General features: G+C 38.7%; 5 protein-coding genes across 6 annotated transcripts; all 5 read left to right on the top strand.

Moving 5' to 3' along the window:
* The first annotated feature begins 1,993 nt into the window (after positions 1 to 1,993).
* LOC139195399 (uncharacterized) lies at positions 1,994 to 2,548 on the top strand. Its single transcript, XM_070820931.1, has one exon. It carries the CDS (start codon positions 1,994 to 1,996, stop codon positions 2,546 to 2,548), a length of 555 nt encoding a protein of 184 aa, XP_070677032.1.
* A 355-nt stretch (positions 2,549 to 2,903) lies between these two features.
* On the top strand, positions 2,904 to 5,680 carry LOC103431312 (probable aldo-keto reductase 2). Its single transcript, XM_008369457.4, has 5 exons — positions 2,904 to 3,435; positions 3,806 to 4,009; positions 4,401 to 4,573; positions 4,653 to 4,755; positions 5,177 to 5,680. The coding sequence occupies exons 1-5, from the start codon at positions 3,220 to 3,222 to the stop codon at positions 5,513 to 5,515; spliced, it is 1,035 nt and encodes a 344-aa protein (XP_008367679.4). The 5' UTR covers positions 2,904 to 3,219; the 3' UTR covers positions 5,516 to 5,680.
* Positions 5,681 to 7,851: 2,171 nt separating this feature from the next.
* LOC139195398 (uncharacterized) lies at positions 7,852 to 9,810 on the top strand. The gene is made up of 6 exons (XM_070820930.1): positions 7,852 to 7,912; positions 8,152 to 8,273; positions 8,381 to 8,519; positions 8,603 to 8,655; positions 8,741 to 8,939; positions 9,695 to 9,810. Exons 1-6 carry the CDS (start codon positions 7,852 to 7,854, stop codon positions 9,808 to 9,810), a joined length of 690 nt encoding a protein of 229 aa, XP_070677031.1.
* LOC139187515 (probable aldo-keto reductase 2) lies at positions 9,194 to 14,599 on the top strand. Of its 2 annotated transcripts, none has more exons than XM_070819865.1 (7): positions 9,194 to 9,272; positions 9,695 to 9,818; positions 11,926 to 12,383; positions 12,771 to 12,971; positions 13,366 to 13,538; positions 13,618 to 13,720; positions 14,095 to 14,599. In XM_070819865.1, exons 3-7 carry the CDS (start codon positions 12,168 to 12,170, stop codon positions 14,431 to 14,433), a joined length of 1,032 nt encoding a protein of 343 aa, XP_070675966.1. In that variant the 5' UTR covers positions 9,194 to 9,272; positions 9,695 to 9,818; positions 11,926 to 12,167; the 3' UTR covers positions 14,434 to 14,599. The 2 variants fall into 2 exon arrangements, with proteins under 2 accessions (XP_070675966.1, XP_070675965.1); XM_070819864.1 differs by having other exon boundaries at positions 11,050 to 12,383.
* A 767-nt stretch (positions 14,600 to 15,366) lies between these two features.
* LOC103400633 (probable aldo-keto reductase 2) lies at positions 15,367 to 17,691 on the top strand. Its single transcript, XM_029100833.2, has 5 exons — positions 15,367 to 15,930; positions 16,394 to 16,597; positions 16,702 to 16,874; positions 16,963 to 17,065; positions 17,186 to 17,691. The coding sequence occupies exons 1-5, from the start codon at positions 15,466 to 15,468 to the stop codon at positions 17,510 to 17,512; spliced, it is 1,272 nt and encodes a 423-aa protein (XP_028956666.2). The 5' UTR covers positions 15,367 to 15,465; the 3' UTR covers positions 17,513 to 17,691.
* The last annotated feature ends 4,752 nt before the right edge of the window (positions 17,692 to 22,443 follow it).

The raw sequence follows: 22,443 nt of genomic DNA, 5'->3' as shown, positions 1-22,443 counted from the left end.
CTTGCTCAATTTCAAGCGGATGAATTATGCCAAAAACTTCGGGCTAGCCAACATGTCTATTTTCCATTATCTGTCCCACCCATCCACGAAATTCTAAAACTTGAAAACTTGGTGGAGCAGCTTGGACTTCTATGGATTAGCAGGTGGGAAAATAGCCATGTCAGTCAACCTGAAGTTTTTGACGTACTTCATACCTTAAGATTGGGCAGGATTTGATTCGAGTTTCAGATCTTCACTTTCCATTTCCTTCTAGTTATGGGTTCATAAATATTAGAAGTAATCTTATGTTCTAGCAGGAAGTGTAAAAACATCCAATAGCTGCAAACAGATGTCCTTGGAATTTGGTTGGAACGTGTATTACATGGATGGTATTCCAACGGATTTGAAAGACAAACGGAGGAATATGACCAAAAAGAGGCGTCAACTAACTAAATCACTTCTAACTCAGAGATACATTGCACCTTTAGTTAGTTGATGCCTCTTTTTGGGTCATATTCTGCCGCTTGTCTTTTAAATCCATTGGAATACAATCTACGTGAAATACAACCTGACCAGATTGCAATCTTTTCAGCGGGGACTTTTTCGGTAGTGACTGGATTAAGATAACTAAGTTAGATTCCGATGATTTGTACAACACGATCTTTCGTGTTATTCACGTAGGCATCTAAACGTATGAAGAAGAGATTGACAAGGCCAATGACAAATATATTACAAGTAGGCATCTAAAGCCATACCTCTAGCCTAGAGGTTTTTTAATGTATCGGGAATACGATTTGATACACCAAGTGTAATATTACACTTGGCTGAAAACTTGGAAGGAAAAAAAATTCAACTAATTGTATTATGATACTGGTATACCGGGTTGTGTTCCCGAGACTAATAATTTCTCCTTCTAGCCAACTCTTTGAACATTGAGGAGTCGACCATGCAAAGGGCCAGAGGAACCCCCTAATTCCCCTGGAAGATAATCGAATAGGCAGATTAAACTAAAAATGTACTATTTGAAATAACCCCAGATAACTCTATCATGAGGACTTGACGTCATCCTCACCCTTTTCCGGCATATCATCGGCTGTCTGCTAATGATTCCAAACTCAACGGTGTTAACTAAACACGAGGGTTGCGTTCGTTGCAGGACTTAACCGATATCGCTAACATGCATGATGGCAAATATTGCTTGCAATAATTAAGCCACAATTTGTGGACTAATATATTTATATTTTTGCTCTTATTGCACATGACACACATGCCACTGACCGCTAGGGCCGGAAATTGTGGCAGCCACCATCATTGGTGTCGGAAAATTTAAGTCTCCTCACCAGTGACATAAAAACATAGCAATATATGTGTAATTTTTTTTTATCTTTATTATGTTCTGGTGTGGTTTATTATTTTTTACGTGTGTATTATGAGAAAATATTTCATCATTAAAATTTTTTTTTATATAAATTATAGGGTTAATCTCTGTTTACTACCCTGAAGTTTCGTGGTTTTCAACATTTGATACATGAAGTTTTTTTCATCCCAGAGTCATACCTCAAGTCTTAATTTTGGGACAGTTTCGTACATCTGTTAAGTTTTCCGTTAGTTTTTCTGTCAATTGATGACATGGCACCCACGTGGACAATGACTGGATGCCACGTGGATATTAAAAATAATAAAATAACAAAAATTAAAATTTAAAAAAAAATTAAAAAAAAAACACCCTCTCTCTCTCTTTCTTCCCTCTCTTCGCCCTCTCTACCAAACCCTAACCCCCAAATTCCAACCTCCCACACTTCCTGCAATCAACCCTCATAGCCAGCCACCCTCCAATCCAACCCCATCGCCTTCAACTGCAACTAGTTCATCATCTTCGCTGTAACTTTTTAAATGTACCAGAAAATCAAACGAAAAACCAACCCCGCCTGCAAAGCAATCCGATACCGATATCTCTTTCCCCTTCCTGTCTGTAATGCCCAGAACCTTAACCCTCGCCCACTTCAAAGCCCTCATGTTATTCCTCTCTGTTTTCCTCAACCTCTACTTCATCTTCCTCCACACGCTGCCAGCCCTTCTCTCCCGCTACACTTCTTCCCCCACCACACGCAGCCACCTCGTCTTCGCCGTCACGTCCTCCTCCCGCTCCTGGTCCCGCCGCGAGCCATACCTCCGCCTCTGGTGCTCCCCCGCCTCCATCCATGCCTTCGCGTTTCTTGATTGTGCACCAATTGACTCCTCCGGCGAGAAGTCCATCGCTCTTGTCGTCGTCTCCGGTGATACCTCCTGCTTTCCGTACACTTTCAATGGAGGGCACCGTTCCGCGATCCGCGAGGCGCGCATGGTCAAGGAGGTCGTCAATCGCGGCGAGCCGAATGTGAGGTGGTTCGTGTTTGGCGACAATGACACGGTGTTTTTCGTGGAGAATCTGGTGAAGACGATGTCAAAATACGATCACGATCGGTGGTTTTACGTCGGGAGCAATTCAGTTGCAGTCGCGGTCGCGGGGAGAGTGACGATGATTGAAGAAGAAGGCAATGGGGTTGGATTGGAGTGTGGCTGGCGATGAGGGTTGATTGCAGGAAGTGTGGGAGGTTGGAATTTGGGGTTAGGGTTTGGTAGAGAGGGCGAAGAGGGGGAAGAAAGAGAGAGAGATGGAGTTTTTTTTTTTTTTTTTAATTTAATTTTTTGTTATTTTATTATTTTAAATTTTTTTTAATATCTACGTGGCGCCAAGTCATTGCCCACGTGAGCGACACGTCATCAGTTAACAGAAAAACTAACGGAATGTACGAAACTGTTCTAAAATTAAGACTTGAGGTATGACTCTGGGATGAAAAAAACTTCATGTACCAAAAGTTGAAAACCACGAAACTTCAGGGTAGTAAACAGAGATTAACCCTAAATTATATTGAGACTCAAAGTTTTTGTTTTTTTTTTCCTGAAAGACACGATACACTCAGTCAATCAACATCACTGTTACGCAGGCCCTTACGTTTACTTATCCTTCTAGAAGTGGAAGATGACTCGCTCCGCTGACGACTCCACCAACCACCCCACCACCGCCGACGCCACCACCACCATCCTTCCTGCTCCCTCATTTTACCAAACTGCCTCCATTCATATCACACACACACACACACATATATATACACGTCTCTCTCTCTCACACACACACACAGACACTCTCACTCCTCACTTTGCAATTCAGACAAAAACAACAACCGCAGTTATCAAGCAATGGCAGGAGTAGTGAGGAGGATCAAGTTGGGATCGCAAGGCCTGGAGGTTTCGGCTCAAGGCCTTGGCTGCATGGGCATGTCCGCCCACTACGGCCCTCCGAAGCCAGACCAAGACATGATCACTCTCATCCACCACGCCATCGACGCCGGCGTCACCCTCCTCGACACCTCCGACGTCTACGGCCCCTACACCAACGAAATTCTTCTCGGCAAGGTAAAGTTTTGTTTGACTTTTTTGCTCACAAGTCACAATCACAGTCAGTCACTCTAAGTTTCTGTTAGTAACTTTTGGGTTTGGAATTGTTTGGATTGTTGATGAAATGAACTGGGTTGGCTTCATTCTTGTTCGTCTAGAGAGAGAGAGAGAGAGAGAGAGAGTAAAATAGAAATTTACTTTGTGGGTTTTGTTTGGATTGTTGAATGGAATGAACTGATGATCAAGTGCATTGGGTTCGAATCGATTTACTCTTGTTTCCTGTAGTGAATTTATATGTAATTGCTTTGTGGGTTTTGTTTGGATTGATGTTGAATCGAGTGGACTAATGATGGAGTGAATTGGTTTTTGTTGGTTTAATGAGGAGCAGGCGCTCAAGGGAGGGGTGCGAGACAAGGTTGAATTGGGCACGAAATTCGGTGGTTGCATCTCTGTGGATAACAAGTGGGACATTCGAGGTGACCCTGCGTATGTGAGAGCTGCTATTGAGGGTAGCTTGAAGCGCCTTGGCATTGACTCTGTTGATCTCTATTATCAGCATCGCATTGACACCCGTGTCCCCATTGAAGTCACGGTTTGTTATCTTCACTAAGTTTTGATCTCCTTTTAATGGCACTTGCAGAACAATGTGGTTAACAACTTCATAGAATATTATGAACTAAGAAAACATGACAGGTGTATTTGTAAGAACGGTACTCGAAGAGAACCAACTCTTATTCAGTGTGAGTAAGCATCTGCATTTTCAGGAAGTTCTTTGGAGATTTACGTTGTCTTCTATCATTTTAACAAGTCACATATTTTATCAATTCGTCAACTTGATTCCGTTTGTCTCCAAGTCATGTATTGTATCCAAACTAGTTTAAACAAACCACTGTATAATTATCTGTCCGCTGTAGCTATGTCGCTTTTTTTTTTACTAGAGCATTTGCATCATGATTCCTTAAATTTCTTTATGTCTTTACAAGGTTGGGGAACTCAAGAAATTAGTTGAAGAGGGTAAGATAAAGTACATTGGTTTATCCGAGGCCTCAGCTTCCACAATAAGAAGAGCACATGCTGTTCATCCAATAACAGCAGTGCAGTTGGAGTGGTCGTTGTGGGCTAGAGATGTGGAGGAAGATATAATTCCAACTTGCCGGTGAGGCTTAGTAGGACTTATTAATTTTTTTGTTAAGGAGGTGGCAGTAGATGTTAATCTCGTTTTCCTATTTTCTCAGGGAACTTGGCATTGGTATTGTTTCATACAGTCCTCTAGGAAGAGGATTTTTTTCATCAGGCGCTAATATCGTCGACAATCTAGCCAACGATGATTTCCGAAAGGTTTGTTCATATGCACATTAGAGAACATTGTAGCATCCTCATGCTATTATTGTGAATATCCTTATGTCCTCAAATTAGGAAATTACGTTGTAGCATCCTCGTGCTATTATTGTGAATACCTTAAGTCCTCAAATTAGGAATGATCTCACGAAGTTTAGTAATCTCTCCTAGCAGGCTATCCTCTTGCGGAATTCATGCAGTAAAGATTTTATTTCTCATTTAGTATCGAAGTGGACATGATTTATTTCGGCATTAGAGGCTTAAACATCCCTTAATATAATTGTATTTTGAGGGTAGATTAACAGTTTACTGTCAGCTGAACCTGCCTTAATTGATTTCTTTTCTACAATCCGAGGAGTCTGTATTGTGTTGCTACAAAGTTATGTTGTATATGCTTATATATGTGGTTTATTGGTTGCAGTATCTACCCAGGTTCCAAGCCGAAAACCTAGAGCATAATAAAACAATATTCGAGCGGGTTAGTGATTTTGCAGCAAGGAAGGGGTGCACGCCATCTCAGCTAGCACTGGCCTGGGTTCATCACCAAGGGAATGATGTGTGTCCCATACCCGGAACCACCAAGATTGAGAATTTTAACCAGAATATTGGAGCTCTGTCTGTGAAACTGACACCAGAAGAAATGGCCGAGCTTGAATCTTATGCTTCAGCCGATGCCGTTAAAGGTGACAGATATATGGATGGCATTAGTACTTGGAAGGACTCCGAAACTCCGCCACTGTCTTCATGGAAAGCCGCATGAGTGTGTGCAGTGCCACTGTCGTAATAGTGATGTCTCTTTGTACTTACGCTCTTCTGAATTTTCTCGTGGTTCTGAGAATAAGTAGTGTATGCTACATTGTATGTAATGGCTTTCTTTGAGACGAAAACATTTGGTAAATTTCAACGTGCTGTTTGAGTATCAAAACTGGGAACTCTTTTCCACTTTAGGAAATTACAAGAAATATTGCCCGCGCATTGCTGCGGGATTAGAAATTACACGAAAAAATATGTTTCAAAAGGATAAAAGATTGTTATAGATGGTGAATGTTATTTGCACTGAAAAATGTTTTTAACTTTTTAAAAGAAGTTTTACATGAAAAGGATAAATTGGTACAACTAAAAATGAAGAGTTTAATCAAACTTCATGAGCCTAATTGAAACAAATTAATACCTTGATTGACAAAATGAACCAAGAATGAAAACATCTAAACCAACATAAAACTCGTGGAACACTATGAAAGAATATGAAACACATAAAATAATTTTTTTTTAAAATTACTTTAGCCGTTCAATTTAAATTTGGACCGTTATATATATATATTATTATTTTTTACATGTGGTTTTAATCATATTAGAATATTAATAGTTGGATTTAATAAATTTATAAATATTAAACTAAAAAAATACATATATACGATGGGCCAGCCCCACTAACTCTTTGCCCCATGAATGAGTTTCGGGTTAAAACTCATATTTGCTCCAAGGGTTGGAGCAAGTTGAGATAAATTTAGAACCTAAAATTTGAGTTTTACTCAAGAATTGGAGGAGGTCTTAAACTCTTAGGGTAGATAATATTGTTTGTTCGATAGAAAAAAAACATATGTTTTTCGAGAGTCACTATTGGACAGGTCAAAATACGTAATACCATTGATATTTAAACTGAAAGATCGCATTCTATGCTCGGAGCTCCATAAAAAAACTTAAAGGTATTGTAATTATTTAAGCCAGATTTTGAATATATTTAAGATTTTGGATAAAAGCTGACATTTTGGAAAATTGAGCGCTAGTTTTTTGAATTGGATCCCATCCAGATCTATTTTGTAGAGATCTCATTTATCGTGTATCGTGCGGTAAAAAATTAATTGATTTTTTTTATTTAAAATTAAACACAAATAGTATCTGACGAAAACTGACCGCACGATATACGATGAACGGCTACAATGTAGGAATCCCCATAAAATGGATCCGAAGAAGATCGCTTTCCCTAGTTTTTAGCTATATTTGATAAGTACCATTAAAAAGGGTCTAACTGGAAAAAAAAAAACCACTATTGAAAAATTCATTTTAATTCTTTAATTGTTTAATCGTGTCTGTTCGTTGTAAGTTGTACGGCTAATTTTCATGAAGTACTATTTATTTTTAATTTTAACATGTTTAAAGGATGTCTGATCCTCACAAAGAGGCATATTGTCTACCCTCCTGTTTGCGTGCTCTTCTCATCTCCTTCTATTTGTGCGGTCACGGTTAAAGCCACGTCAACATTTTATATTCTTATTGCTTTTTGTCTTATTATATCTATAAAAAATTAATATAAAATGTTGACGTAGCTTAACCGTGACCGCACAAAATAAGAAGGGATGGGAAGAACACCCAAACAGGAGGGCAGACAATTTGCCTCCCTAGTTTTTTGAATTGGATCCCATCCAAATCTATTTTGTGGGGATCTCATTTATCATATATCGTGCGATAAAAAATTATTTGATTTTTTTATTTAAAATTAAACACAAATACTGTCTAACAAAAACTGACCGTATAATATATGATGAACTGCTACGATGTAGGAATCCCCATAAAATGGATCCGGAGAAGATCCCTTTCCCTAGTTTTTAGCTATATTTGATAAGTACCATTAAAAAGGGTCTAACTGAAAAAAAAAAACACTATAGAAAAATTCATTTTAATTCTTTAATCGTTTAATTGTGTTGTAAATTGTACGGCTAATTTTCATGAAGTAATATTTATTTTTAATTTTAATATAAACTTTAAAATAATTTTTGACCGTACAATTTATCATCGATAAACACGTTTAAAGGATGCCTGATCCTCACAAAGAGGATCGGAGGATCTCGTTCCCCCGTCTCCCAATTTTTCCACTTTCTTCACTATAGCTCCGCCCCACCCCACAGCCACCATGCCCGCACCACTACACAGACTGGCGTCTCAGTAATTTCCCAATCCCATCTCCCCTCGGGTGAAGCTCCTCCCTGACAGGTTTTTGATTTTGCGTCGCAGTATTCTGAACTATTGATGGATTTCTGTTTCTTGTTTTCTTTATTGTATGTTCTTCTGGTTAGATATTAAAGTTAAGGGCGCAAAATGTTCGGTATTTCGTACGGAGAGCTCTTCCTCTTGATCGGTGCCACAGCTGCTCTAGTCGGTACACACACAAACTCTCTCTCTCCCTCTCTCTCTCTCTCTCTCTCTATATATATATATATCTTATGTGTATAGCTACAGCATTATTCTCAAAATTGGTTCAGAATTCTTTTACTTTTCTTTGGTAAGGTTAAAGCTTTTCTGGGTTATCTGAGGTTTTGGTGTTTATCGAAGATTGCTAATTTTACTGGAAACAGAAACTGAAAAATTGATCTGGGTTTGATGTGTAATGGGTTGTAGGACCAAAGGATTTGCCTAGAATTGCCAGAGCAGCAGGGAGGTTAGCGGGTCGGTCCATCGGGTATGTTCAGTTGGCTCGAGGCCAATTCGATAATGTTATGCAGCAGTCTCAAGCTCGCCAGGTACTTGATTGATAACTATGCATTGTGCACAACACCGTAAATGATAACTTCAATGTTCTTGAACCAAAGGCCGTTGTGTTAATTTATGTCCCTTGCTTGACCTTTAGGTTCATAAAGAGCTTCAAGATGCATTGGCTCAGCTAGAGTCGATTCGTTATGAAGTCCAAGGCATATCACTTATGAACCCGGGTCCTATGACTCGAAAGCTGATTGATAATATTCAAGACCCGGCTCCTTTGAGCAGTGGTAGTATTCTTAGCAGCCATACATTATTTCCAAGTAATGTTATGCTTCTCTCATGATTACCAGTGTATATGTCAACTTGTTAGGAACCAACATTTCACTTGAGAAGCCCAAGGAGGAGCGGAAGTCAATAAATAGTGTAATGAAGGTTTCAATAATACGATTTCTTTTTATAAATGGCCTACTTCGCATCGCCTTGAATTCCTTGTACCTGTCTTTGACAGGATAGTACTTTGAGAACCTCCGACGCACCTAATTTTCATAGTCAAGCAACTGCATATGCAAAATTGGCTGAATCTGATGCTGTGAAGACTAGCACTTTAAAAAGCGGTGCAGAGAAAGATGACCTTTATGATGAGAGTGGTCTTTTCATTGTTCTCCCAATTTCAGCTGAAAGCACTGGGATGCTACCAAATCGCAAGGGTAATAGTCTTCTTGATTGTAAAACTTAGTTTTGTTATCATTTATTTTATCGTCCAAATGTGGGCACATCATTTATTTTGTTATCATTTGTTGTTGTTGTTGTAAATCACTTACTTTTCTGTATTTCCCAAATTATCTTGAGTTATAGAGATCAAGAATTTCTCTGCTGCACATATTATGGTTTCATATCAATGGTTGTGTTTACTAACCATTTTTTGTCTATACCCTTGTATGGTTGTTCGACTTGGGAGCAGCCTCTCCATAAATGGGGGTAAGGCTAGCCGACATTCACCTCTTCCAGACCCTGCGTAAAGCGGGAGCCTTGTGCACTAGGTACGGCCTTTTTTTTTTACCCTTGTATGGTTGTTCGACAAAGGTGTTGCTCTTTCTTTTAGTCTAGTTGTGCATGATTTCCCATATGAAATTGATTCGCTATCGCTGGTGGTTCTTTCGGGGTTGTTGAGTTCCCACTTACTGGGCTATGGGCTTAAATATGCGTCACAGGAATACCCTTCAAATATTTCCTGATTGCTCGGTAACACTCTTAAACACACGTCATAGGAATACAATTCTTGATTGCTTAGTGTGTAAAATCTTGCACATTAAACTTTTTCCACAAACCTTTATTCTGACACACACATATATACTATTTCTATTTCATAACTTAATATACCTAAGAGTTTCTTGAGACTTTCAGTTTTCCTTTTCATCTCAGATATGTATGTCCGAATAATAACCAGTGGTTGTGATGACAGAGAATGTTAAAGGATCGGACCTTGTATTGGAAGCAGTAGTTGAAGCAGAGGTAGCACGTAATGCCAAAGATTTCTTTTCACAACCTGAAAATCAAATACAGGGAACTGAAAAGTGACTGAAAAGGTGAGGACCTTCTTCTTTAAAAAAAAAAAATCCTCACTTTGTTTATGTTTGGCATTGTTGGCACATAACCGAGCACAATGGCGTTCTAGGATTCACAGAGCCGACCCCACTTAGTGGGAAAAGACTTTGTTGTTGTTGTTGGCATTGTTGGTATTAAACAACAAGCTTTACTTCTTGTTGCAGCATCATTAGGAACAACTAAAATTGTCATGTAATAGAGGAATTTTGTTCCCATTTAAAGTGGTTGGTTTATTAGCATGTGGGGATGTTTAGGGTGTAGGGGATAAGGGCAGGGGTATATCAGATGCGAGTCAACTTGTTTTTGGCTGTGCATATTAAACACATTAGTTGCTCATCGGAATTTTCAGTTTGCGTTTCTACATATTTGCAGTACAGAATATGTTTTATGTTTACATGAAACTTTTTTAGGTAGGTTTCCTCGAACAAGCAGCTAGTGAAACATTTTAAAAAGGAAGTATCAGCTGGATGCAGAATTGCATACCCTTTACCCTCTAGGGGGAAGTTTTAAAAGTTCAGCAGGTGTTTAATACAGAAATGGAAATTAAGAATCGCCCAAAAGAGACCTTGCTCAATTTCAAGCGGATGAATTATGCCAAAAACTTCGGGCTGGCCAACATGTCTATTTTCCATTATCTGTCCCACCCATCCACGAAATTCTAAAACTTGAAAACTTGGTGGAGCAGCTTGGACTTCTATGGATTAGCAGGTGGGAAAATAGCCATGTCAGTCAACCTGAAGTTTTTGACGTACTTCATACCTTAAGATTGGGCAGGATTTGATTCGAGATCTTCACTTTCCATTTCCTTCTAGTTATGGGTTCATAAATATTAGAAGTAATCTTATGTTCTAGCAGGAAGTGTAAAAACATCCAATAGCTGCAAACAGATGTCCTTGGAATTTGGTTGGAACATGTATTACATGGATGGTATTCCAATGGATTTGAAAGACAAACGGAGGAATATGACCAAAAAGGGGCGTCAACTAACTAAATCACTTCTAACTCAGAGATACATTGCACCTTTAGTTAGTTGATGCCTCTTTTTTGGTCATATTCTGCCACTTGTCTTTTAAATCCATTGGAATACAACCTGACCAGATTGCAATCTTTTCAGCGGGGACTTTTTCGGTAGTGACTGGATTAAGATAACTAAGTTAGATTCCGATGATTTGGTCAATCAAAACCTTACATCTGTTTTTTTTTTTTCTTCAGATAATCTAAACGTATGATGAAGAGATTGACAAGGCCAATGACAAATATATTACAAGCAGGCATCTAAAGCCATACCTCTAGCCCAGAGGTTTTTCAATGTATCGGGAACACGGTTTGGTACACTAAGTATAATATTACACTTGGCTGAAAACTTGGAAGGAAAAAAAATTCAACTAATTGTATTATGATACTGGTATACCAGGTTGTCTTCCCGAGTCTAATAATTTCTCCTTCTAGCTAACTCTTTGAACATTGAGGAGTCGACCATGCAAAGGGCCACAGAGGAACCCCCTCATTCCCCTGGAAGATAATCGAATAGGCAGATTAAACTAAAAATTTACTATTTGAAATAACCCCAGATAACTCTATCATGAGGACTTGACGTCATCCTCACCCTTTTTCGGCTTATCATTGGCAGTCTGCTCATGATTCCAAACTCAACGGTGTTAACTAAACACGAGGGTTGCGTTCGTTGCAGGCCTTAACCGATATCGCTAACATACATGATGGCAAATATTGCTTGCAATAATTAAGCCACAATTCGTGGACTAATATATTTATAAGCATAAATATATTTATATTTATATTTTTGCCCGTATTGCACATGACTCACATGATGCCACCGACCGCTAGGGCCGGAAATTGTGGCAGCCACCATCATTGGTGTCGGAAAATTTAAGTCTCCGCTCACCAGTGACATAAAAACATAGCAATATACGTGTAATTTTTTTTATCTTTATTGTTTTTACGTGTGTATTATGAGAAAATATTTCATCATTTAACATTTTTTTTATATAAATTATATTGAGACTGAAACTTTTGTTTTTTTCCTGAAAGACACGATACACTCAGTCAATCAACATCACTGTTGCGCAGGCCCTTACGTACGTTTACTTATCCTTCTAGAAGTGGAAGATGACTCGCTCCGCTTACGACTCCACCAACCACTCCGCCACCGCCACCGCCACCGCCACCATCCTTCCTGCTCCCTCATTTTACCAAACTGCCTCCATTCATATCACACACACACACATATATATACACGTCTCTCTCTCACTCACACACACACACACACTCTCACTCCTCACTTTGCAATTAACAACCGCGGTTATCAAGCAATGGCAGGAGTAGTGAGGAGGATCAAGTTGGGATCGCAAGGCCTGGAGGTTTCGGCTCAAGGCCTTGGCTGCATGGGCATGTCCGGCCACTACGGCCCTCCGAAGCCAGACCAAGACATGATCACTCTCATCCACCACGCCATCGACGCCGGCGTCACCCTCCTCGACACCTCCGACGTCTACGGCCCCTACACCAACGAAATTCTTCTCGGCAAGGTAAAGTTTTGTTTGACTTTTTTGCTCACAAGTCACAATCACAATCAGTCACTCTGAGTTTCTGTCAGTAACTTTTGGATTTGGAATTGTTTGGATTGATGATGAAATGAACTGGGTTGGCTTCACTCTTGTTCTTCTAGAGAGAGAGGGAGAGAGAGAGAGAGAGAAAGAGAGAGAGAGAGTAAAATAGAAATTTACTTTGTGGGTTTTGTTTGGATTGTTGAATGGAATGAACTGATGATCAAGTGCATTGGGTTCGAATCGATGTACTCTTGTTCCTGTAGTGAATTTATATGTAATTGGTTTGTGGGTTTTGTTTGGATTGATGTTGAATTGAGCTGACTAATTATGGAGTGAATTGGATTTTGTTGGTTTAATGAGGAGCAGGCGCTCAAGGGAGGGGTGCGAGACAAGGTTGAATTGGCCACGAAATTCGGTTGCAGCTTTGTGGATAACAAGTGGGAGATTCGAGGTGACCCTGCGTTTGTGAGAGCTGCTATTGAGGGTAGCTTGAAGCGCCTTGGCATTGACTCTGTTGATCTCTATTATCAGCACCGCATTGACACCCGTGTCCCCATTGAAGTCACGGTTTGTTATCTTCACTCACTAAGTTTTAATCTCCTTTTAATTGCAATTGCAGAACAATGTGGTTAACAACTTCATAGAATATTATGAACTAAGAAAACATGACAGGTGTATTTGTAAGAACGGTACTCGAAGAGAACCAACTCTTATTCAGAGTAAGTAAGCATCTGCATTTTCAGGAAGTTATTTGGAGATTTACGATGTCTTCTATCATTTTAACAAGTCACATATTTTATGAATTCGTCAACTTGATTCCGTTTGTCTCCAAGTCATGTATTGTATCCAAATTAGTTTAAACAAACCACTGTATAATTATCTGTCCGCTGTAGCTATGTCGCTTTTTTTTTACTAGAGCATTTGCATCATGATTCCTTAAATTTCTTTATGTCTTTACAAGGTTGGGGAACTCAAGAAATTAGTTGAAGAGGGTAAGATAAAGTACATTGGTTTATCCGAGGCCTCAGCTTCCACAATAAGAAGAGCACATGCTGTTCATCCAATAACAGCAGTGCAGTTGGAGTGGTCGTTGTGGGCTAGAGATGCGGAGGAAGATATAATTCCAACTTGCCGGTGAGGCTTAGTAGGACTTATTAATTGTTTTGTTAAGGAGGTGGCAGTAGATGTTAATCTCGTTTTCCTATTTTCTCAGGGAACTTGGCATTGGTATTGTTGCATACAGTCCTCTAGGAAGAGGATTTTTTTCATCAGGCGCTAATTTGGTCGACAATCTAGCCAACGATGATTTCCGAAAGGTTTGTTGATATGCACGTTAGAGAACATAGGAAATTACATTGTAGCATCCTCGTGCTATTATTGTGAATATCCTTAAGTCCTCAAATTAGGAATGCTCTCACGAAGTTTAGTAATCTCTCCTAGCAGGCTATCCTCTTGCGGAATTCATGCAGTAAAGATTTTATTTCTCATTTAGTATCGAAGTGGACATGATTTATTTCGGCATTAGAGGCTTAAACATCCCTTAAAATAATTGTATTTTGAGGGTAGATTAACAGTATACTGTCAGCTGAACCTGCCTTAATTGATTTCTTTTCTACAATCCGAGGAGTCTGTATTGTGTTGTTACAAAGTTATGTTGTATATGCTTATATATGTGGTTTATTGGTTGCAGTATCTACCCAGGTTCCAAGCCGAAAACCTAGAGCATAATAAAACAATATTTGATAGGGTTAGTGATCTTGCAGCAAGGAAGGGGTGCACGCCATCTCAGCTAGCACTGGCCTGGGTTCATCACCAAGGGAATGATGTGTGTCCCATACCCGGAACCACCAAGATTGAGAATTTTAACCAGAATATTGGAGCTCTGTCTGTGAAACTGACACCAGAAGAAATGGCCGAGCTTGAATCTTATGCTTCAGCCGATGCCGTTAAAGGTGACAGATATATGGATGGCATTAGTACTTGGAAGGACTCCGAAACTCCGCCACTGTCTTCATGGAAAGCCGCATGAGTGTGTGCAGTGCCACTGTCGTAATAGTGATGTCTCTTTGTACTTTACGCTCTTCTGAATTTCCTCGTGGTTCCGAGAATAAGTAGTGTATGCTACATTGTATGTAATGGCTTTCTTTGAGACGAAAACATTTGGTAAATTTCAACGTGCTGTTTGAGTATCAAAACTGGGAACTCTTTTCCACTTTAAGAAATGACCAGAAATATTGCCCGCGCGTAGGGATTAGAAACTGCAAGAAAAAATATGTTTCAGAAGGATAAAAGATTGTTATAGATGGTTAATGTTTTTTACACTGAAAGATGTTTTACATGAAAAGGATAAATTGGTACAATTGAAAATGAAGAGTTTAATCAAACTTAATGAGCCTAATTTAAACAAAAATGAACCCAGAATGAAAGCATCTAAACCAACATTATGAAACTCGTGGAACACTATGAAAGAATATGAAATACATATGTTTTTTAAGCTACTTTAGCCGTTTGATTTAAATTTTGGACCGTTAGATTTTTTTTTTTTTTTACCAGTGGTTTTGATCATATTAGAATATTAGTAATTGGATTCAATGAATTTATAAATATTAAACTAAAAAATACATATATATGATGGGTTAGCCCCACTAACTCTTTGCCCCAGAAATGAGTTTCGGATTAAAACTCATATTTGCTCAAAGGTTGAAGCAAGTTAGGATAAGTTTAGAACCTAGAATTTGAGTTTTACTTCAAAAATTGAAGTAGGTCTTAGACTCTTAGGGTAGATAATATCATTTTTTTTCAAAAGAAAAAACAGATTTTTTCGAAAGTCACTATTGGACTGGTCAAAATACGTAATACCATTGATATTTAAACTGAAAGATCGCACTATGCTCCGGAGCTCCTTGAAAAAACTTTTGTGATTACGAAATAATGTTTGTTTGACTTGAATCTTTGCCGTCTTGATCCCGACGGACAATACAATACAAACAATATCCTCCATTTTGGTCAACATCACTGTAACGCAGGCCCTTACGTTTACTTATCCTTCTAGAAGTAGAAGATGACTCACTCACTCACTCACTCTCCTTACCACTCCACCACCGCCGCCCCGCCACCACCATCTTTCCTGCTCCCTCATTTTACCAAACTGCCACCATCCTTCATATCACATATATACATACATATATATATGTGTGTGTGTGTGTATATATATATATGTATGTATGTATACACACATCTCTCTCTCTCTCACAGTCTCACTCCCTCACCTGGCAATTCAGTCATAAACAACAACCGCAGTTATCAAGCAATGACAGGAGTAGTGAGGAGGATCAAGTTGGGATCACAAGGCCTGGAGGTTTCGGCTCAAGGCCTTGGCTGCATGGGCATGTCCGCCTTCTACGGTGCTCCGAAGCCCGACCAAGACATGATCAGCCTCATCCACCACGCCATCGACGCTGGTGTCACCTTCCTCGATACCTCTGACGTCTACGGTCCCTTCACCAACGAAATTCTTCTTGGCAAGGTGGGTAGGCCATAACGTTAATTATGTATATGATTCATTTCGTCACTTGTAATTTTCAATCTATCTGAACTTGCCGGTTTGTTTGGATTGAAGGATGAACTGAATCGGGTTTTGATCGGTTTGCTTCCTGTTTCTTTTTGCTTGTACAAGTGTTTTCTGGAAAAGCACCTGCCAGGTGCTTCTTTAAGAAGCTCTTCCAAGTACTTTCAAGGAAGCAGTTTTTATAGTATAAGTCACTTTTAACAAAAACGCTTATGAGCAAAAATGCTTCTATATAAACAGCAGTAGTAAACGATATAATTTCTTTGTGGGTTGTGTTTGGATTGTTGCATTGTACACTCTATATGTCCGGATTGTTGCATTGTACACTCTATATGTCCTGCATTTAATTGAATTTACTGGACCAAGAACATGGTATTTGGGTTTGTTTTGGATTAATGCTGAATCGAGTGATGAGGAGCAGGCTCTGAAAGGAGGGGTACGAGAGAAGGTGGAATTGGCCACCAAGTTTGGTATCAGATTTGCGGAGGGGTACAAGATGGAGGTGCGAGGTGACCCTGCTCATGTGAGAACTTCTCTCGAGAGTAGCTTGAAGCGCTTGGGTGTCGATTCTGTTGATCTCTATTATCAGCATCGCATTGACACCTCCATCCCCATCGAAGTCACGGTTTGTCTTCTTACCTCTTGAATTGTGTATCCTTTTAATTACAACAGAACAATATGCACATGCATCTGAGGCCTGTTAAATTCCTTGATCACGTCTTTGACAAGGTTGGGGAACTGAAGAGACTAGTTGAAGAGGGTAAGATAAAGTACATTGGTCTGTCGGAGGCCTCAGCTTCAACGATAAGAAGAGCCCACGCTGTTCATCCTATATCAGCTGTTCAGTTGGAGTGGTCCTTGTGGTCAAGAGATTCGGAGCAAGAAATCATTCCTACTTGTCGGTGAGGGTCATTGAAACTACCTTAATTTTGTTACAGAGTCCGTAGTAACCGTTCATTCTTTCTAATCTTGGTTTCCTAAATATCTCAGTGAACTCGGCATTGGTATTGTTGCATACTGTCCTTTAGGAAGAGGATTCTTCTCATCAGGTGCTAAGTTCGTCGAAAATCTTGCCCCCGATGATACTCGAAAGGTTTCTTGATGTCACAGAGTTTTTCATTCTAAAGTCATTAAGTATTTCTCAGTTATAGAAGCGCTTTCTTAAGAAGCACGTGCCATATGCTTCTTCAGTCTAATGATTCATTGGTTGCAGTATCTAGCCAGGTTCCAACCCGAAAACGTGGAGCACAATGAAGCACTATTCGAGCGCGTTAGTGAACTTGCAACAAGGAAAGGATGCACGCCATCTCAGCTAGCGCTGGCATGGGTTCATCACCAAGGAAATGATGTGTGTCCCATACCTGGAACCACCAAGATCGCGAATTTTGACGAGAACATCGCAGCTCTGACTGTTAAACTGACACCGGAAGAATTGGCCGAGATTGAATCTTATGGTTTAGAAGATGCCGTTAAAGGCGATAGAATGCCCTCCCATAGTACATGGAGGAACTCCGAAACTCCGCCGTTGCCTTCACTTTAAGCACTTCTGTAACGTATGTTCCTTTTCGAGTTTGTTTGTTATTTCTCTTTCCGTCTAATTTAGGTGTGTGAGGATCTTTGTCTCATAGTGTTTTGTGGTGTTTCTTCTTTGTCATCTTCTTTTTATGTTGTCATCTTCATTAAGGTGCTAAGAGACAATTGAGCTTACTTTTTCGAAAATATCTTGTGATTTTGGTTTTTTCTAACACATACGATTATCTAAATTAATGATTTTGACTATATCAAAGTAGACTAAGCTTACAATAAATTAATTGTAATAATTTGGTTTGTGACGATAATCTAACCTAAGACTTTTTACTTATGATTGAAGAGAAATATTGTAATACTAAGCGGCGTAGATTTGAGTTAAACTCAACAAATATATAAGAGAAATGTTAAAGCATCTCAAAAGGAGATATCAAAATATCAAAATCAGCAATAACTGTAAAAAAAGATAACAACAATGTTTTCCAATCAAGAAGCCAAATGTGTTGTGGCATGACGTGGAATAACATCTCTCCCTTGTTGCCAAATTTGATAGCAGTTACAATTTTTTTTAATTAATCATTAAATTCTTTTTTCGTTTGTTCAAAAAAATTTATTAAATGTTTTTTATTGATTTAAAGCATTGTGTTTTAATTTCTTTTCAATACCAATTTAATGTTTAAATATTTTTATACCTTTTAATTTATTTCCTTTCATTATCATTGCAAAGAAAATAAATAACGGGAAATTTTATTGGAACCCTTGTAACTTCTTTCTACACCCATGTTATTTTTAATTAAAGGATTAATATCTTTTTAAACCCAATTTTATTACCTAGACTACCCTCTCAAACCCAATTCAAAATGTAAATTTATCTTTGCACACATTTAAAAAACGAAATCCCAAATTGAAAAGTTGATTGAAGTTTGTATCTGTGCACCAAGGAAAACAAATCTCCAATGTGTTCCTGAAAAGTTTGAATCTGTTGAGGAGTATGTTAGAATATTTGAACAGCTTTTGTTTAAAGAATGCTACCTAGGAGAAATTAACAGAGGGTGTTTCTAAAGATGCTCATATAATTGTTCGTGTAAGAAGCATTGAAAGGAGAAGGAGAGAGAGATGTCGCATGTCCAATTTGTTTCCTCCTACTTTAATGATACATCTGGGTACATATTTTAGAAATAATGAAAATAAAATAGGCTAACCATGCGTATAGGGTTGGCCAATGGCCATTACAACTTATAATACCTATGCTTTTTTTTGCGGCTCTATGATTCTGTGAATTGACTAGAGTGTAACTTTTGGTGGTTAGGGTGTGGTATGATGTAATAGTCCTTCAAGTTGGTGAATGCAAGTAGACATTTAAAGAGGGGATGTGGCAACTCTCTCAACTCCACGACCTAGATCATAATAGTCTCTGGGAATTCTTCTCTATATATCCATGTCGACAAGGGGTCAATAAATTCAAGAGGTATATAATTACCATTCATTGATAAATCCATGTCGGCAAGAGATTAAAACTTCAAAATCATGTTCCATCGATAAATTTTTTTTTTTGTCTTTCTCTACAAGAGTTATTAGGGTTTTAGTTGGAACGAACGTAGGATAAACAAGGCAGGGGCATTTTCGTCATTTTAATAGTATTTTTTTAATTATTAGTTTTTTTTATGCTTTAAAAAAAAAGTGCGCCACAATAGGCTAGCAATAATGTGATTCAATTTCTCTATTTTTAAACACGTTCAAAACATCTTAAGAGGCGTGTAATGTAGGTAATAGAAAAAGGTCTTTTGCGGATAATAATGTGATTAAATTAGTTGTCAAATGAATTTTTTTTTATTTATTTTAACAAACGATATTATCTATACTAAGGGGAGAGGGTGGGCATAGCCTCACAATGGGCTAGCAATAATATGATTCAATCAGTTGTTTATTAAATATTATTTTCTCTATTTTTAAACACATTCAAAACATCTTAAGATGCTTGTAATGCTGGTTATAAAAAAAGTCTTCCGCATGTAGATAATAATGTGATTAAATTAGTTATCAATGATTGTTTTTTTTTTAACAAACGATATTATCTACACCAAGGGGGAGATGGGTAAGCTTAGTCTCTCAATGTGCTAGCAATAATGTAATTCAATCAATTTTTTATTAAATATTATTTTCTCTATTCTTGATGTAAAGAGATCGATTTTATTATGTGAATTCAGGTGCTTTAATTGCCACCAAGACAAAAAATTTCAAAGGCATCCCAAAATAATGCATCAAATAAAGTAAGGGCATTTTCATTATTTTAACGGTATTTTTTTAATAATTAATTTTTTGTGCTTTGTTATTAATTTGTCACATCCCAGCCCGGGTGGGACCACTTCCCGAGCTCAACTCCGCTGTAGCACGATATTATCCGCTTTGGGCCCCGATCACGCTCTCACGGTTTTATTTCTAGGAACTCACACGAGAACTTTCCAGTGGGTCACCCATCATGGGATTGCTCTCGTGCGCTACTCGCTTAACTTCGAAGTTCCGATGGAAACCGAAGCCAGTGAGCTCCCAAAAAGCCTCGTGCTAGGTAGGGATGAGAATATACATTTAAGGATCATTCCCCTGGATGATGTGCGATGTTACAATATTGTCACAGCCCGTCCTGAAGATGTGCATTATTTTATTCTCGAGGACGTGAAAGGATGGTTTTATCTTTAGACATTGAGACTGTAGTGTATGTGTGTGTCATATTGAGACTTAGAGGTTATTTGTGGTTTTGGATTGGTGACCCACGTGGACCACACACACACCACACTCACTCCCTCTCTTCTCTCCCGTACCCTCTCATCTCTCTCAGACTCTCTCTCTCTTTCCCCTCTTCGTACGGACAAGCTTCGAACTCCCCATTTCAGGCACGGATCGAAGCTTTAAAGGTAAGGTTCTTACTCATTGTAACCTCCTGAGTCTATTGGTACCCCTGTTTGGATGTGAATGCTTCGAAAACTCGAGAAACCCTAACCCCGATTTTATGCACTATTCATGCACACGTAAAACCTTATGTTTCAAGGAATTCTAAGGACATAGGAAGCTTAAAGAGGTCCTCACGAGTCTCGGGGTACTTCGTTGGAAGGATTTGGATGTCGGAGGAGTGAGATCGACGTGTTTCTAGGTAAGCCGAGCTATCGACCTTTCTCGGGGAAAATCTAGTAGAATTTAAGCCTTGAAACTTGTATAACGTGATTCTACATGTTATTAGCTTCATTTTGGTACTAATTTCATGAAAAATGGTGAAGAAACGAAGGAGAATAGTGGTTTTAAAGTTTTACCCAGAAACCGACGACTCACCGGAGAAGAAAGGGGAATATTCCGCCATTTTTGACGGAATATGCTAACACGTCAGTTAGGGTTAACGGTTACCGTTGGGTTTTAACGGAATATTTCAGGGAATATTCCTAACGGCAGTTAAGGAATCCGTCAGGATTCCCTGCACGTGGCGGCGCGTCTTGCCGTGCACTAATCGGCGCATGGCGGCGCGTCTTGCCGTGCACTCATCGGCGCATAGCGACGCGTGAGGAGTCCAAAAATTTATCTGAAAATTTGGGGATGATCCTGAGGTTGTGTAGGTCACTGTGGTATATTCATATACCCATTTTGAGCATTGTATGAGAAGTTATTAGCTAGTTTTGTCTATGTGCTTTAAAATAATGTTTTTATAGTTAATTCGCATATAGGTGATACTTATTATGAGGATGAGCGTATCCAAGGGCGACTCGGGGGCTACGACCCTTCGACATACCAGTGAGTGGGCTTTTGGTTTTCAATATATATTATAGACTTGATATTTTCCCAAAAAATATGTTAAAATGAGATTATGCCTTAAATGCCATGCATATAAGTTTATAATTCAAGTATGAATTGGTATGTGATGCATTATATATATAATTGTGGTGCTGTGGACATTCAGGTAAGCTCAGGTAAGTTATGTTTGGTTATGTGAATCATCGATGATGCGATATGTGACTGAATAATGTTGAGCTCATAAAACTGCACTTAGGGTGATTGTCATTTAGCCATATATATGGCACATGCCTGTTTATTATGTCACCTCCCGCACCATATGCTCATATTAGATCCAATTTAGGTGCATAGTCTTGTCGTACATACCTTATTTATGGTTCCGACTCGTAGGTGACTAGTGATTCATCGCCCAGCTAATGTATGATAGTAATATTGAGCATGATTGTATTACACCCATTATTGTCGTATAGACCTTTTTGTTTGGTTCCGACTCTTGTGCAATATGTTGCCGTATAGGTCATTATAGTGACTCCGACTATATTGATTTCGAGCTATGAATTCAGCCGTACAGATTACTACAGGGATTCCGGTTAACCTATTACATTTATATGAAAGTATTCTTACCTGAATTGCTTACTCTGTTACATCTTGGCATGTCATACATATAAATATGATTATGTGAAGTATGATTTGAATTAATATATTTACATATATATATTTATGTATATGATTATATTTTGATTCTGGGAAAAATTATACATATTTTACAGCGAGGGGTTAGATATGTTGATAAATGAAATGGTTTTGTAAAACATTTGTTTGTGCCTACTCACGTTTTCTGTTTTGCGTCCCTCCAGATTTTAAGTAAGCTTGTTGTTGGTGGCTTGAGGACGTCGGCAGTTCTGACCTACCTAAATAATAGTAGGACATTCCTGGTACTGTATAACTAGTACTTGTCCTACTGGATTGCACCTAGACTTCTTATGCTCTGATTAGTAGTATTTACTTTGGTAATTAACTTGTATCACTTCATGTTTAGTAGTGCACTCTAGTAATTTGGATTTTAATTATTCGTATATTTCTTATCTCTATTGCTTCCTCACTGTGCATATGGCTACGTCACTCTCACGTGACGACCAGCATGCCTTGATCTCGGTCGGGGTGTGT

The sequence above is a fragment of the Malus domestica genome, chromosome 04 (genome assembly GCF_042453785.1).
Source record: "Malus domestica chromosome 04, GDT2T_hap1".
Lineage (NCBI taxonomy): Eukaryota > Viridiplantae > Streptophyta > Magnoliopsida > Rosales > Rosaceae > Malus > Malus domestica.
The sequence above is the reverse complement of the archived record's forward strand: the minus strand, read 5'-3'. Positions and strand labels throughout refer to the sequence as shown.